The sequence below is a fragment of the Equus asinus genome, chromosome 2, assembly GCF_041296235.1.
Source record: "Equus asinus isolate D_3611 breed Donkey chromosome 2, EquAss-T2T_v2, whole genome shotgun sequence".
NCBI classification, from domain to species: domain Eukaryota; kingdom Metazoa; phylum Chordata; class Mammalia; order Perissodactyla; family Equidae; genus Equus; species Equus asinus.
This window is the reverse complement of record NC_091791.1, coordinates 32,315,070-32,332,015: the sequence shown is the minus strand read 5'-3', so window position 1 is coordinate 32,332,015 and position 16,946 is coordinate 32,315,070. Positions and strand designations below refer to the sequence as shown.

General features: G+C 51.8%; 1 protein-coding gene across 1 annotated transcript in view; it reads right to left on the bottom strand.

Annotated features, from left to right (window-relative positions):
- The window catches only part of SLIT1 (slit guidance ligand 1), a 184,006-nt gene that overhangs the window by 41,970 nt on the left and 125,090 nt on the right, over positions 1-16,946 (bottom strand). Inside the window, exons 12-21 of the mRNA XM_014868493.3 lie at positions 15,148-15,219; positions 14,260-14,403; positions 8,270-8,433; positions 7,529-7,552; positions 7,232-7,376; positions 6,589-6,663; positions 6,277-6,420; positions 3,407-3,550; positions 2,923-3,089; positions 6-138 (exon numbers count right to left, since the gene is read on the bottom strand). Of these exons, the coding sequence (XP_014723979.3) occupies positions 6-138; positions 2,923-3,089; positions 3,407-3,550; positions 6,277-6,420; positions 6,589-6,663; positions 7,232-7,376; positions 7,529-7,552; positions 8,270-8,433; positions 14,260-14,403; positions 15,148-15,219 (1,212 nt within the window). The remainder of the gene's footprint in view (positions 1-5; positions 139-2,922; positions 3,090-3,406; positions 3,551-6,276; positions 6,421-6,588; positions 6,664-7,231; positions 7,377-7,528; positions 7,553-8,269; positions 8,434-14,259; positions 14,404-15,147; positions 15,220-16,946) is intronic.

Below are 16,946 nucleotides of genomic sequence, written 5' to 3'. Positions count from 1 at the left end.
CTCACAGTTCGGTGACATTCTTGGGGATGCCCTTGGGCAGGGCCTGGAGGTGCTTATTGCTGCATCGGACCACGGTGTCCAGGCAGGCACATTCCTGGGGGCACTGTGGGCGGGGCAGGCAGCCCCCCTCCTCTCGGCCTGGGGAGGAAGGAGGAAGCCACGTCCATGAGGGGACATGCCTTCTTAGGGCCTCCTAAGCCAGCGCCCCGCTCTGGGACGCCTTAGAACAGAAGCCCCTCTCTGACCCTACCTCATGCCCCAGTCAGTCTCTTCCTGGCTGCACCCCTCCCCACCAGGGGCAAAGCCCCCTGGACCCATTTTGAGGTTTTCTTCTGCCTCAGATCCAAGGTGGACCCAGGCACAGCAGGGAAGGGGGACGGCAGCCATACCATTTCTTGAGGACCCACTATGTGCCGGACACCGTATCTCCCATAATCTCCCTGACAATGCAGTGAGGGGTGCCACTATCACCCCTAGAATGCAAGCACCACGAGGACAGAGACTTGTGTCTTCCTCTTCTTTGTTCACTCCAGGAGCCCAGCCCCTAGTGCAGGGCCTGGCACGCAGGAGCCCTCAAAATAGATCCCCTGAATGAATGAATGCCTGGATTCCTATTTCACTGAGATCTGGAGAAGTTAATAATTTGCTCAGGTCAGAAGGCTGGTCAGAGGCAACACAGGGTCTACACCCAGGTCTGGCAGAATCTGAGTTCATCTATCACAATATCCTTCATTGATTCACTCATTTATTCAATAAATATTACTGAGCACTGGCTGTGTGCCTTCCTTTCTTCTGAGTGGGTGTAGGAGGGACAATAAGAACATCATGGTCACAGTTGCTGAGAGCCCCAGGAAGCTGGTGACAGTGACTATCGGTTATGGAGGGCAGTCACATGCAGGCCTGCGTGATAAGGATGAACTGAGTCCTCAAAATCTCTCTCTGGGGGACGTGCTATCAGCCCGCTCTAGAGACGAGGAAGCTAAGGGTGGAGTGGTTAAGCAACCTGCCCGAGGTCCCCCAGCTGGAAGAGGTGGCACCAGGACTGGAATCCAAGCCAGCTGCCATGGGCACCTGCCGTCTTGACCACTACACTCTCCTGCCTCTTGGCAGCAACATCTCTAAAACATTCACATCCTTTCACTTCTACGAAGTCATTCTGAGGAGAAAACCACATAGATGCGTGGACAGTTATCTTCCAGGATGTTCCTGATGGCCTGAGTCATGACACCAGAACTTTGGAAGTCCCTAAACGCCAAGCGGGAGACCGCGGGTTGTGTCCGTCGTGGTGTCCTCCAGACAACAGACCATCAGCTTAAAAAGGTTTGCACAGGCGATGCTGCAAGGTCCACGTGTGTCACCCACATGCACAGAGACGCACAGCAAAGATGGGGAAGGTCACACAGCGGAATGTTGACCGGAGTCACCCAGGGTTGGGAAGCGGGAGGGGCTTCACATGGTGACCTTTTTATTCTCCTTCTGGATTGTCTGTTGTGATGGTTGTTTTTAAAGAAATGATGATGCGTCACTTCATAATAAGAAAAATAAAAAGAAACTGTGCCTTGGAAAAAATAATGCTTTAGAAGGATACTTAATGGCATACGACTATGCCCAAAATATATAGTTAGGTTAAAAAAACAGAATTTTTTTAAAAGACTAGCAAGTTACTATTATATAAAATGATATAAAAATATATATGTGAATAGTATGGAGTTTTTCTTTTTCTTTTTTCTTTTTTTTTTAAAGATTGGCACCTGAGCTAATATCTGTTACCAATCTTCTTTTTTCCTTCTTCTTCTTCTTCTTCCCCCCAAATCCCCCCAGTACATAGTTGTATATTCTAGTTGTGAGTGCCTCTGGTTGTAGCATGTGGGACACCACCTCAGCATGGCCTGATGAGCGGTGCCATGTCCGCACCCAGGATCCGAACCGGCGAAACCCTGGGCCGCTGAAGCAGAGTGCGTGAACTTGGCCACGGGGCTGGCCCCATGGAATTTTTCTTTTTAAATTGAAAGCAAAATTGTTCTTAGAAAATCCGTTGATTTTGTTTAGAAAAATACCCTGACAGTCTTATCTGGGGACCTGAAGGTCCCCACCCAGTCCCACCCTCCCCTGGCCTGGATGGGCCAGCCTGAGAGCTGAACTGGCCCTGGAAGCAGACTGGAGAGGGCAGGAGGGGGCCGAGGTAGGAGGAGCCCAGGGAGCAGGGATGGGGGCTGGAAGCCGTAGGCAGTGGGGAGAAATCCCCTGTAGCATGGTTCAGATCAAGGCCGGCTGGGCCGAGATGCAGCTTTGCTCGATCACCTTCAGTAAAAATCTGCTTCAACCGCTGCCTTGTGTGGGTCATGCTCTGAGGGAAAATGAGAGATGGGGCGACCTTCTGCACGTGTAGGGAAAGAAGGGAGTGGCCACAGGAGAGAGATTGAGAATTCAGAGGAAACAGGAACATTGGCACAAGAAGTGACCAAGCTTTCCCCCATGGAGGATGGGGGCCCAAGAGGGTCCCATTACATATGATGCACAGGGTGACTCCAGGAGTCTGGAGCACTTAGGAACAGCCAGGAGGCGGATCTCTGGGTTAAATGTACATATATGAAGAAAACACACTACAACGTGAACTATGATTTTCTCTGAGCGATGGGCTAATAGGTAATGTTTATTTCCTTCTTTTATCCATATTTTCCCTTTTTTTTTCTTAATAACAAGCACAGTATTGCTCTTCTAAAACACAAAGACACCACTATGGAGGGGTAGGCGGAGGACTAAGAGGGGTCTCCCTGCTCCTTGCCCCTCCCCTCTACAGCGCCTCCCCTCCCCACGGGACCCCTCCAAAGGGCAGGTCAAGAGGCGCTGCCCGCCCCCTCCCCACCCCGCGGACCTGGCCCGCCTGCCCTCTCCCCCACCGCCCAGGGGCTCATGAGTTACCTTCCTCACACCTGAAGTCAGGGAAGGCCACGTCCTGCAGGGGAATCTGCCGCAGGAAGTCTGGTTGCTGGCACCGCGGGTTCCCCGTCACGATCTTCCTCTTCCGCAGCCAGTCGCCCAACCAGGCCAGCTGGCAGTTGCAGTTGAAAGGGTTGGCCAGAAGGTTTCTGGAAGAGGCAGGCTGCATGACCACGAATTGTCTGGGTTGTCCCCACAAAGCCCTGTCCCGCCCGCCACGTACTGGCCACACAACCACCCAACACTCTTTCTCAGACACCCAACAGCTACCAAGAGGCAGCATTCTAAGATGGCAGGACCCACGTCTCAGCAAACCATGATGCCCCAGACATCCCCAAGTGAGTCCTTTTAAGTAGCCACTCAACAAGACTGTACCCTTGGGATGGCGAGGGGTGGGGGGGTTCCCAGAGTTCAGATGGCTGATGTCGGGGCCCGGGCCTGCCTGTCCTCCGAGGGCTGGACTTACAGTGTGGAGAGGGCCTGGAGGGTGTCGAAGGCTCCAGGGGAGATGGTGGCGATCTGGTTGTCATAGAGCGAGAGGAGTCGGACGTTGCGCAGGCCCGTGAAGCTGTCGTTGTGGATGCAGCTGATGCGATTGTTCCTCAGCATCCTGGGGAGGGCGGGCAGAGGAGGGGAGAGCCATGCTGTGCCCTGCAGCCATCTGCCCGCGCTGTGCCCGTGGCCTTGAGCCACAGGGAGGGGAGCCACAGCACCAGACTTGTACACACCTGTGCCCCCCTCCAGGCCCTCCTGCCTCTGAGACGCCCTCCTCTCCATTCTGCCTGCCCGGCCCCCACGCCAACCATCACCTTCACTCCTCGGATGCCCAGCGCCTCCCCCATCTCCAGGCCATGCTCCACATCAATGCCCGACAGACTTTCCTAAAACCTAAACCCGGTCATGTCCCTCTCCCATGTAAAGCCCACAGCAGCCTCCACATTGCCCACAGAATCACGTTTAAACTTTTTACTGTGACTTACGGGAGCCAACTCAGCCCCAGCCCAGCACCTGCCCCCTCCCCACAGGGCAACACACCCTCAACATCCCTGTCCTTCAGGCAGGCTGCACAGCCACATCGCCATGGCCTTCCCCACCCATGACTTCCTTCTAGAATGACCTTCTTCCTCTTTTATATCTGCAAAGTCTCTGTTCACCCTCAAAAATCTGGCTCAATTCCCCTCCCCAACCAAAAACAAAAACCAAGCCTGACACAGAATAGGCAGTTTGTGAAAGAAATTAAAGTGGTTTATGAACGTTCATGAAAAATGTGCAAACTTACTAGGAATCAAGGACATTTAAGCAATATTGAATCTTTGCCTGCCAAACAATTAAAAATATAATAATAGGGGCCGGTCTGGTGGCACAGCAGTTAAGTTTGCACGTGCCACTTCGGTGGCCTGAGGTTCACAGTTTCGGATCCCAGGTGCGGACATGGCACCACTTGGCAAGCCATGCTGTGGTGGGCATCCCACATATAAAGTAGAGGAAGATGGGCATGGATGTTAGCTAAGGGCCAGTCTCCCTCAGCAAAAAGAGGAGGATTGGCAGCAGATGTTAGCTCAGGGCTAATCTTCCTCAAAAGATAAATAAAGAAATAAAGAAATAAATATAATAATAACAATAACAATAATAATAATGCCCAAGCTCAGCAAGAGTGGGAGTGAATGGGCACTTCCACATGGGCTGGCAGGAGGACAATTTGGGACCCACCCAGAAGTGTGTTTGGTAACATCCTTTCCAGCACTTTATGCTTCCACCCAGCAAGTCTACTCTTAGGAATTTATCAGAAGGGAACAATCCTGGACAGGCACAGGATTTCACGATAATGATATTAATCACAGTATTGTTTAAAAAATTAGAAATAGCCTAAATTTCCAATAATTATGTAATATATAGTCATTCAAAATGACGTCATCAAAGAAATTTTAATAATACGTAAAAGTGCTCACATTGTGTTAAAAGAAAAAGCAGGTTACTAAATAAAATGTATTACAGGATTCCATTCAAAAATATCTGTATGGATGCAAGCATATGTTATGTGTGTGCCAGTCTCTATATATATATGAGAGACTGGAAGGATAGTTGTTTCGATCAACAATTAACACAGTTGTTTCTGCATGGTGGAAGGGTGACGGGCATTTCTCTTCCTGTGCCTGCACCATCACTCGTGCCCTCTTGCTGGCTCTGACCAGCACCAGCCCCTCCCCTCTCTGCCCCTGTCCAAGTCTTCCTCAGAAAGGACCTAAGTGGATGAATAGCTCACAGTAATCCTAGGCAGGTGTAAAGAAGAAGGAGGCAGCCCTATATGAACAGCCTGGAAAGATGGCCACGCTGTATTCGCAAATGAAAAAAGGCAAGCTGCAAAACACAGCGAATAACAAAATCCCCTTTCCGTAAAACAAACAAAAATCCCCAGGGAATCCCTCCACCCATTCATTGACCTTACACAGATTCCACGATACGTGCTCGGAAGACAAATGTGCAGCCCAGGACAGGGCTGGGATCTAAACCCAAGCAGGTGGCTTCTAGAGCCGTGTTGCCAGCAGAGTAGCCGCTAGCCATGTGTAGCTGTTTAGATTTAAATTAATTAAAATGAATTCTACAATTTAGTGCCTCAGTAGCACTAGCCACAGGTCAAGTACACCATAGCCACGTGAGGCTATCGGATTGGACAGTGCAGATATGGGACATTTCTGTCACCGTGGGAAGTCTGACTGGACAGCACTGGCTCTTGGACACCCTAAGGGTCTACATGCCCATCTGAAGAGCTGGTGCTGCCCGAGCAGAGAGGGGGTTCCCTGCAGCCTTCGCAGGGGTGGGGGTGGGGTGGATGACCCCAGGGTCCTACTGAGTCCCAAAGTCTGGTTAGCTATGGCTGGGCTCTGGGGCATGGGATCCCAGAATCCCAGGGATGGTGGGCTATCCCTGCTCCCCCATCTACACCCACTTGAGTCACCTCTGCAATGTCCCCTCCATGAGGCCATCCAGCCCCTCCTGCCTGCAGCAGTGCTGGCCACTCCTGAACTGAACACACGTGTGGTGCTGCTGCAGCCTGACCCCAGGGCAATGAAAGGGAACCTCCCTCCACCCCTTCACCAGGCGTCAGCCTCACATCCCGGGGACCAAGAAAGCAGGCCTCACCACAGTCACTAACACCTGATACTTGGCCCACTGCAGTTAGGGTCCTCAGCTGTACCCACCCTGCCAGCTGGAACTGGGGGAGGGGGTCTCTCACCCTCTCTCCTCCTTTCCCTTTAATGCGGACACCCACATCTGCCTTGGCTTTTGCCTACCGCAGTCTGGCCGCCCATTCTGCTCCCCGGCCCGTACACTCACAGGGTCCTCAAGCCATCCAGGCCCCGGAACATGCCACTCCGGATGGACTCCAGCTGGTTGGCGGTCAGGTGCAGCTCGCTCACGGACGCCGCCCCCTCAAAGGCCCCGTCTTCGATTTCCGACACCTTGTTGTTGCTCAGATTGCTGGGAGACGAGGCATGGGAGGAGGATGGAACTCAGGAGCCCTCTTCTGCACCCCACCCCATGCACAGGGGCCCTGCCTCCCCAGGCGAGCTCCCCCACATCCGGTAGTTTCTTTCTCCTTCCCGGGCCAGCGTCCTAACTGCAACCTTCCCACCAATGGTAACTCACATTTTCTTCAGATGATTGAGTTTTTTAAACATCCCAGTGGCCTCCAGAATGGAAATCTCATTGTTGTTTAATCGTCTGTAAGAGGCAATGAAGAGAACGTACACAGCCATCAATGACAAACATCAAAGCGTCTTCCAACCTGAGAATATTTGGGACTGAAACAAAGGGTGCTCCCAGAAGAATTTAACTGGAAGGGTAAATTGATCCTACTTCAAAGGAAGGCTAGGGGGTGAGTGGGGATACTTTTAACACTAAAAATGCCATGAAAATTGACATACATAAGTGACAGATATGTGTAGGTATTTACACACGTGCATTTATATGTGCGCAAATTTATATTTTTAGGGAAAGAAAAGTAATAGTTAAAGGATGGCTTAAGCCCCAACTTGATCTAATGGAACCACGTCATCCTGGTGACCTGCCCGGGGGCCAGAGACTGCTCCAAGGGCGTGTAGGGCTGTGAGTCAGAAGCAGAGGGGCTGCAGGGGTGGGGAGCTGCTTCCTGCCAAAGCCAGCAGCTGCCATGCTGGTGTCTCCCATGGTCCCTAAATGGAGCAAGACCAGAGGGAAACCCAGAGAAGGCCCAGGAAGGTTAGTGGGAACTGGGGGCAGGCGAGGGGCATGGAGGGGCAGTGGCCCTCACAGCTCGGCTGTGGACTGGGGGACACGCTCCGGGAGCTTGGTGAGCTTCAGGCTGGAGCACTCCACCATGCTGGCCTCGCAGCGGCACTTGTGGGGACACACCACATCGCTGTTGCATTCGCTGTTCAGCTGGTAATCCTCCGTGCCTGCGGTGGGAGGGAAGGGTGGGGGAGCTGAGGGGTCCTGGGAAGGCTCCAAGCAGCCTTGAGTCTCCCAGGCCCCTGCAGCCCGCCGCCCCAGCCCCCTGCCCACCCACTGCCACCATCCCACTGAGGCTGGCCTTGGTCCCCTCTCCTACCTGGAATGAAGTATTGCTCTTTGGCTGGGGAAAGAAGCAGAAACGCATGATGCCGAGACTGCCCAGGACCTGTGGGAAGAGCCCAGGCCCCCGCCCCACTGCTGGGGTGAAAGCACCTCAGGGACAACGCTGGGGTCCCAGATCAGGGCCCCAGAGCCCATCCACCCAGCCCCTGAGTGGAGAAGGCCTTGCTACAAGCACAGATGTTCCCTGCCTGGGACGATCATCAGTTAAACCTCTCAGGAAGCACAAAACCCTGGGCACTCTCACTTGCAAAGGCACAGGATGCGGACAGGGCAGGGAGGCTGCAGGCTCCTGACCAGGATCCGGGCTCAGAAGCTGACCCACACTGTCCCCATCCAGATGCTGTTTCTGCTGCCCCAGAGCCCAGAGGAGGCTATCTCCCTGAGGAGGGTCCTCAGGCCCCATGAATGTCCTGGAAGGCTTGAAAGCAGCAGCAAGAAAGAGAACTGGCCTGGGCGTAGAGGGACCTGGGTCCCAGTCTAGGACCTCCCTGGGGACCCTCAGCAAGCCCTACTCATCCCTCAGTCTCGGGAAAACGAGATTGGGACAAAACAACTGCTCAGACCCAAGTCTAGAACTGGGGCCGACTCCCTCCAGGTGGGTCCAGAGTGGCCTAAGACACCCTGGTTGGAGTCATCCAGGAAACATCACGGGGTCCCTGAGCAGACTGAAGACAGACAGGCAGGTGGACAGACAGACAGGCGGGGGAGCAGCTACCTGAGCACCGAAACTTCTTGCTCTTGATCTGCCCGATGCGCTTGTTGGCGAGGCGCCGGGGGCTGGCACAGCGGGCCCCGCTCGTCTCGATGGGGTTGGTGCGCAGGAAGTCTGCCAGCCACTTGAGGTTACAGTCGCAGATGAAAGGGTTCTGGGCCAGGTGCCTGTCCAAACAGGGCAGGATGGCGGATCAGAGACAAGGGCTGCAACCCTGCACTGACCTCCACCTGGATGGGGCCTCGCTGCTTGCTCGTGGCCTGAAACCTGCGTTGTCCCTGGGGAGATGTGCACCACCTGGGGGCAGCCACCAACCACACAGGAGTGCTGCCAGAGCATTGCAGCAGGGAGGGTCTGTGCACGGCTCTGGAGCTTCCAGCTGTCCCTGCCACAAGCCCCCTTCAGGCCTCACTGTGTCCCCTGTCCTTCTACTCACCTGTCCCTCCCTCTGCCCTGGGACACTTCACAAGCATGAGTGAATGCAGGGCGATCTGGGGACTGGTCAGAGCACCCTTGTCCTCCCACAGGTGCGGGGACAGAACAGGCACTAGAACCCAGGACCATCAATGCTCAGAGGTCCTTAGACACCACAGCGCCACAAGTCATGGGTTGTCCCCTCCCTGTGGCCTCGAGCAGCAGCAGTCTCTCTCTCACGGCCTCAGTCAGGATGGGGATGGGGCCAGGGGTGGCAAGGCTGGGCCTGCAGCTGGGTGGGAGGGTCTCAAATCTCCTGCTGCAGAACCTCAGCTTTACCTGTAAGCTCCATTCCCATCCCAGCCATAGCGGCTACCTCCCCTTGACCATTTTACAGGCAGTCTCTCTTTTTTGGGTGAGGAAGATTGGCCCTGAGATAACATCTGTTGCCAATCCTCTTCTTTTTGCTTGAGGAACATTGTACCTGAGCCAATCTTCCTCTATTTTGTATGTGGGACTCTGCCACAGCATGGCCTGATAAGCAGGGTGTAGGTCCGTGTCCAGGATCTGAACCTATAAACTCTGGGCCACCAAAGTGAAGCACGTAAACTTAACCACTGCACCACTGGGCTGGCCCCTACAGGCTGTCTCTTGATACACGGGAAACTCAAAAAACATCACTGAGTAGCTACTCATTGGGGAACCACTCATATTCTCTTCCTGGGGTGGCTGTGCTATCAGCAGGAAAAATACAGGGCAGGGGCAGCTGACAGGCGACACCAACTGATGCAACCTGGGTTGCCGTGAGAGACCACATGGGTGGCTTTCCCACTCTTGGGTCCTGACTGCCCCAGCAGGCTCAGACCAGCCACACCTGAACCGCCCCAGCAGCCAGCTTACCCACCTGCGTCTGGGCCACCACAGCACAGGGCATACCCTGTGTTCCAAACCAAGACAGCCAGGGAAGAATATTCCGGCACCTGTCCTGGCTACGTACCTGAGAGCCAATGCTTCAGCACAGAAATACAGGGAGACAGAACAGGGGCCAGCTCAGAGCATTTGCCATGCCTCGGCCATGTTTGCTTTGTCTAATGTCATCAGTTCAGACCATCTACTGGCCTCCGCCCAGCCCCTCTGCTGGGGCTGCAGAGCTCTCCCAGCAGAGGCAAGAAGCCTGCCAGGGTCTGCGCCCAGCTCAGTGCAGACCTTGGCCGCTCTCTCTCCTGTCCATCACCTCCTGGGCTCTGCCCTCTGGCTCCTGATGGGGGTGCTTGCTCAGAACCATTCCTGCCCAGCCGTCTCTGCCACTCCCCTTTGCAGCGCCCCCCGCTTCCCCCTGAGTCTCAGTTCCTCTGAGCCTCACCAGGTAGGCTGGGCACCTCCCACCCCTTCTGCATCCAGTCTGACATTTGTTTGCCAATTTAAACTGTCAATTTGCACAGCGAAAGAACGTGTTTGCTGACTCCCCAGGGCAGAGTTTGTAGCGAATTTAAAATACACTAGGATTCAGGGACTGCTCTGGGATCCTCCCAGCCGCCCATCCACATCTGTCTGTGCCTTAGTGCCTGGCCTCTGCCTGAACTAACTGCTTCCCTTTGTCACAATCTTAGTAGAAAACTCTGTTTAAAATCAATTCAATTATATCGTTTAGAAATGTATTAAAATGTTCAAGGGGTGTGGAGTAGAAAACATCTTTTTTAGGAACAGGCTATTTCTGTCTAAACCAACCTATGAAAACTTGAACCACCCACATAGAGTCAGGTGGCTTCTGTACAAACTTAAGTATTTGATACAAATTAGAATGTTTAACAGTTGCAAAGGGCAAGGAGCTGGGGAGGGAAAATGCTCAGGAGGAAGGAAAAAAAATCTGTTGGGGAAAAGATAATCATGTTAGAGGCACAGCCAGAAACGTGCCACCCATGTGGCCATGCAGTTATCTCCACGAACAGTTCCAGTCGTGGAAGGCAGAAACAAGACTGATCCTCGTGTCTTTCTTGGAATAGACATTAACAAGTCACACAAAAAATCTTTGGGGGCAGATGCTCAACATCATTAGTCAAATTAAACCCACAATGAAGACACCACTTCACCCCTGCTAGGATGGCTATAATCAAAAAGACAAATGACGCCAAGTTTTGGCAAGGAAGTAGAGAAATTGGAACCCTCTTAATACATGGCTGGGAGGAATGCAAAATGGGGCAGTCACTTTGGAAAACAGTGGCAGTTTCTTAAAACGTTAAACATAAATTTCCCATGCTACCCAGAAGTTCCAAGAGAAATGAAAACATTTGTCCACACAAAGATTTGTAAGTGAATATTCATAGCATCATTTATTCATGATGGTCCCAAAGTGAAAATCCAAATGTCCATCAACTAAAACGGATAAACAAAATGTGGTCTATCCATACCATGGAAAATCATTTGGCAATAAAAAGGAATGAAGTACTCTTACATCCTGCAATGTGGATGGACCTCTGAAACATTATGCTAAGTGAAAGAAGTCAGTCACGAAAGATGATATATGGTATGATTCCGTTTTTATGAAATGTCCAGAAGAAGCAAATCTATAGGGACAGAAATTAGATAAGTGGTCGCCTGGGGATGGGCTGGAAACAAGCATTGATTGTAAATGGGCACAAGGGATTTTTGAGGGGTGATGGAAATGTTCCAAAATTGGATTGTGGTGATAGTTGAACAACTATAAATTTACTAGAAATCATTGAATTGTACACTTAGAATAGGTGAATTCCATGGTATGGAAGTTATACCTCATGAAAGCTGTTTTAAAAAAGATTTCTTAATCTCTTGGGCCAAATTAAACTGCAGCAAAATCAATACTATGACCCAGGGCCCTCAGCCACAGATGGTGGAGCTGTAGACAAATCAGACAAGAGCTGGTGAGTTTAAACCTGCTGGGGTCTCACACAGACCCAGTCAAGGGGTTTAACCACCTGAGGCTGGAATAAGAATATCTGACCACACTTTGGATTTGCATTTCTTTTATTCTTGCTCCAACTTGTACTTCAGTTGTTAATATATAATAGTTGTTCGTGAAAGTTCACTTTTGCTTTACAGCCTTAAATAACGAGGTCCATTCTTACGGAAAAAGCACAATTGAGGAGGAAGCTAACTGATTTCTCAGTGATGGTGAAGAGATGCCTGAGACCAGATCCTTGCTCTACTAGATGCTGGGTGACCTTGGGTGAGTGACGTAACTTCCCTCTGCCTCAGCTTCCTTATAAGTAAAGTCAAGGATGATAGGCTCTACCTCCACAAGCCAGTGTAAGTATTAACTAAGATAATACACACAAAGAACAGGGGTGGGCATTCAGGAAGAGCTCGATAGACATGATGGCTGTCACTGTTCTCAGTATTACTACCACGACTATCTCACCTTTCTGTTCTAACATTCTGCTCCACTATCACCCTGGTGGCAGTGGCCAAGATCCCAGGGACAGTACTTGGTGGGCAGAAGCACTGTCTGAAATCACGCCAGGTAAATGGACACAGACAGAGGCCACCCGCAGCGAGCACGATCTGTTTGATTTATTCACTCTCCTTCCACCTCAAGAGGGAGACGGCTCCTTGCATGAGACCCTCAGTCCCATTCCCCATCCCCAAGGCTTTCCCATGTGTGGGTCCCTATGAAATCTCGTTAGTGTGTTTCTCTTGGACGCTCTGCCAGCTGCATAAAATAATCCACCTTGCCAATGTCTTCCTATAATCTCTGCTTTCACATATGTGTTTGGCAAGATGTCCCTGTGGTGCTCCCCTTCCCCGGCTATAAGTAAATTAATTAGCAGGAGTGGGCTGCAGGCAAGTGCGTGGGCCTTAGTGAGTTTCCTGGCTGACGTCCCTGCTGACGTGCAGGTTCCCCAGGGAGCAGGAGCTGTGCCTTCTACTGGACCTTTTTGCACCTGTCCCGGTACTCCCTGAAAATATTATCTGACGGAGAGCACTGCCCAGCAGATACGGTGGCAGGGATGGCAACAACAGCGATGACCACAACAATATTAATAATAAAGGCCCATTAAGCATGCATCACAGGACCCATGGGTCAGTGCATCGAGTCAAACTCCAGGCTCAGAGCTAAAGACGCAGAATGGAGGAGACCACGCAAGTGCCAGAGTTTAACCAAACAGCAGAGGAGAAGTTTCCCTATGCAGAAGCATTCCAGCTACAAGACAAGGACTTTTTTTTGAAAGCATAACCACAACAGCATTATCAAATGAAGAAGGAATGTTGGGATTCAAATATCACCATTTCAGGGTTCCTAATGTATGAATGGGTCCAGGCACTGAAATCAATGGCTGTGTTTATTACAAAAAGAGAGACAACCAGCCATCGTGTGTCTCCTGATGGAAGCACACAATCCTACCCGTGAAGTCATCTTGCCAAAAAAAAGGAAAAAAATCTGATCCTGCCCAAGCTCCTAGATGACATTTCCTGTGCAGGACACAGGACACAGGACGGTGTGGGACTACTCCACGGGGAAGGCAGTCAGCAAAGTCCAGCTGAGGGGATCTCCACAGATCCAGTAATGCAGTGTCCTCAACAGATAAATTGCAAGGAAGACGAGATGGAGAGGACCCCTATGGATTTAAAACAGCTCAAGTGATGCATCAACCCACGGCAGCCAGTAGTATGCACAGGCCTTCTTTAAATCATGACTCAAACAAATTGTTTCAAAAACTGTGTAACACGCATGAGACGCTCGGGAATTTGAACACTAATTAGATACTTGATGATATTAAAGAATTGTTAAGTTTTTAGATGTACTAATAGTGTTGCGGTTGTGTTTTTAAAGAATGCTTGCCTTTTATAAATATGTACGAAGTCCGTGTAGATGATAAGTGATTATCTGGGATTTACTTAAAGTAGTTTGGGAGGCATCGAGGAGGGGAAGACTGGCCAGGAGCTACAGCTGGGGGATGAACCCTGGAAAGTTCACTGTGCGACTTCTCATATGCTTATAATTTTCTATAAGAGATTAAAACAAATTCCTAGAGCTGTTGCTCTCTAATTTTTACTTTATAATCATCATTGCTGTTACTATATTTCATGTGATTTAAGACATTATCAGTTGCAAGATGTACTATTATCTCATGTATTATGAAGAAAGAAAACAATGCTGCCAATTAAATACTTCGTCGATTGTAATATGCAGCCCAATTTCAGAGCTGTTAATGTAAAAATAATGTGTGTTTTAGAATCAATGGGCCATAATAATATTATTATTAACTGTAGCCAGCACTTAAGAAGCAGTTACAATGAGCTAAGCTCTGTGCAAACATCCCCTTTAGTCTCAGAACAACCCTATGAAGATGATACCCTCAATTTATGAATGAGTAAACTGAGGCCCAGAGAAGCGAATTAACTTGCCCAGCGTCACACAGCCAATAAGAGGTGTAGCTGGGATTCGAACCCAGGATTGTCTTACCCAGAGTCTCTGCTCTTTCCTGTAAAAAAGGCCACTCTGGTGAGCAGGTACAGCAAGACAGTTGCCTGTACCTGCAGGCTGTTTCCTCCCCCTGGGTTTGCTGCTGGGGTGGAGGGGAGGAGCACAAGAGGACACTCACAGGGTCTGGATGGCCCGCAGGGAGGTGAAGGTGCCCTTGGCGAGACTCTGGATCTTGTTGTCGTACAGGGAGAGAAGAGAGAGGTTCTGCAAGTCCTGGAAGGCATCGGGCCGGATGCAGTTGATCTTGTTGGCGTTCAAGAGCCTGTGGGCAGAGCCAGGCCAGGCGGGAGGAGAGAGGCACAGAATGGGACTCATCAAGACGCCCGGGGCACCTTCCTCGGCACCAGGCATGCATCATCTCAGGGAGAAGTCCCCGGGAGCGAGCCCAGAGCATCTGGCCCTCTGGATGCCCACTCCATGCAGAGGAGCCGAGAACTCTGACTGCCTCTTCGTGCACAGGGACCATCTTAGTCCACCCAGTCTTCCCTCCTTCCAGGAGCCACTAGAGGTGCCCCAGGATTCTGGGGAAGCAGGGGGCACAGCATAAGGCCGTCTCCCAAAGGCATTCCAGGGCTCTTCTTCCCTCTCGGAGTTCTCCTGGGTCCCCCAGGCAGCCCAGAGGTAGCCTTTGGGTTCTGTGCCTCTTGGATCCCGGGAAAGAACTCTTGCGTGAACTCTCAGGGCTCTAGGAGGCTGAGCTGGGCCTGGTTGTCCCCGTGCAGCAAACAACTCTGTCCCCAGCCAGGCTGAGCTCCTCAGGAATGCAGGCTGCTCTCAGGAGCCTCTCAGCTCAGGCGATCAGCTCTGAGTGTCCCTCTCCCTCCCTCTCTGGCCTCTGCAGGACCCCACAGCCTCTCACAGCCTTGCCAGGTCTGCCTTCCTCCCAGCTCATTGCTTCGAGTAAGTCCCACACCCCAAAGAGACGGAAAAGGCCAGTCTGAGAGGCCAGAGGAAGACTGGCCCCCTCCTTGGGCCCCGCAAAGGACACCCACGGACAGGTCCTTACAGGAGCTGCAGGGTGTACAGGCCTCCAAACACACCCCGGGGGAGGTCTGTGATCTTGTTCCCATAGAGGACTCTGGAGAGAAGCAGAAAGAGAGAGTGAGAGGGCAGCCCTCCGGATGGGGCATCGCTCTGTAACTCCTGCACACACAATGACACCACCTCTAAGCCGCCCATGCCCCACATTGTACCGGTGTAGGTGAGTTGTAACAAGTTGCCAGCAGAGGGCAGTAAAGAGCACTAGGAAAGGGTGGCCTCTTTCCAGCTTGCACAAAGGTACCCAGTGGCTAGTGGCGCCGGGACCCCCACTCCTGCAGGAGCACTCTCCCAACGCTGCCCTCACGCACGGATCCCACAGCAGCTGCAAAGCGGCCCTTCAGGAAACCTCATGGGAAGTTAACCTGGATCCAAAAGGAAACTGTTCAAAGAGGGGAAAATCCCACCAGCAGGGATAATTAACATATTTTCAAAGAATTACAGCAAAACACTTGAAGGCCAGACGGCACGAGCGAGCGGTATGAGCTCCAGCACGCCAAGCAAGTCTTTCTAGAAACACCAGAAGGAAACAGACCCAAGAGCTAGCCATGCTGAGACCTGGGTGGTGGGATTGCAAGTGGGGTTTTGATCCTGTAGTATTTTCAGTTTTCTACAGTGAGCATGAATTCTGCATATAATTAGAAAAAAGGCAAAGGTTTGCCAAAGGCATGCAGGCAGGGATGGTTCAGGCAGACGGTGACAGCATCAAGGGTTCGGGGGGTGTATTCCATTCCCGATATCACCAATAGCCCCTACATGCCACCCCGGTCAACATTCGGTCTGAGTAAAACAGACCGAGAGCTGTCTCTTCAAATGCAGCTTCAAGATCTTTCCTGAAGGGGAGCACAGGAGCGGAGGCCCTGCAGGGGGGTCAGGCCAGCCCGCATGGGGAGCTCCGGGTGGCTTGAGTGGAGGCAACCATGGGACCACAGCTTGGATTGTACCCAGTCAGTGCCAGGAAGCCTCTGAGACGTGATCAGATCTGCCTTTGGAAAGATCCCTCAGTGGGCTGCGTGGAGAGCGGGTAGGAGGGGGCAGGAGATGCAGCAGTGAGGCAAGATCAGGACCTGCGAGATGAACGCTGTCAATGAGATCTGTGTGCCTGACATCGGTGGAGAGGTGGCTTCGACCAGGTACCCAGGAGCATCAGGAACCCACTGAAATGGGTTATTGTCATGTTCCCATTTAGGAGGAGTTTCATTCACTTCTCAGAGGAAGAGCCCTGCATTTTGGCAGGCCACCTCCAGGGTCTGATCGCCTTGGTCAACGATGGTGACCCATCTCCAGCCTGTTAGGTACAGCTGTGTAGGTTGTACACTGCACAACTTAAAGGGTGCCAGTCACAATTGGCCCCACCCACTACCTCAGACTCTACTCCCAGAGAAGAGAGTGCACACAGAAGGCACTGAGCTGGCAGTCTCCTGCACTCCCCAAGGGGGAGTTCCATTCTGTTCCACTTCCCAAGGCCCTAATCTCTGCGAGGCATGTGTCCAGTGCTGCTGAGGGACAGGTAAAAACACTCATTCTTAAGAGTAACAAATGGCCCCTACTGTCGGGGAGCTTGCCCGACCACAGGGTGCCCTGAGTGCACTCCCTGTAGAGACAAAGTGCCTCGGGACTGCAGAGAGTGAAGGGCTTGGTGACCCTGGGGGTACAAGGAAGGGTTCTTGGAAAAAGAGAGATGAAGTAACAGTTCTGAGATGAATTTTTGATGCTGCACAACATTTCATAGATTGACAGGCCCCCCAATAAACCCTTGAAGGAAAG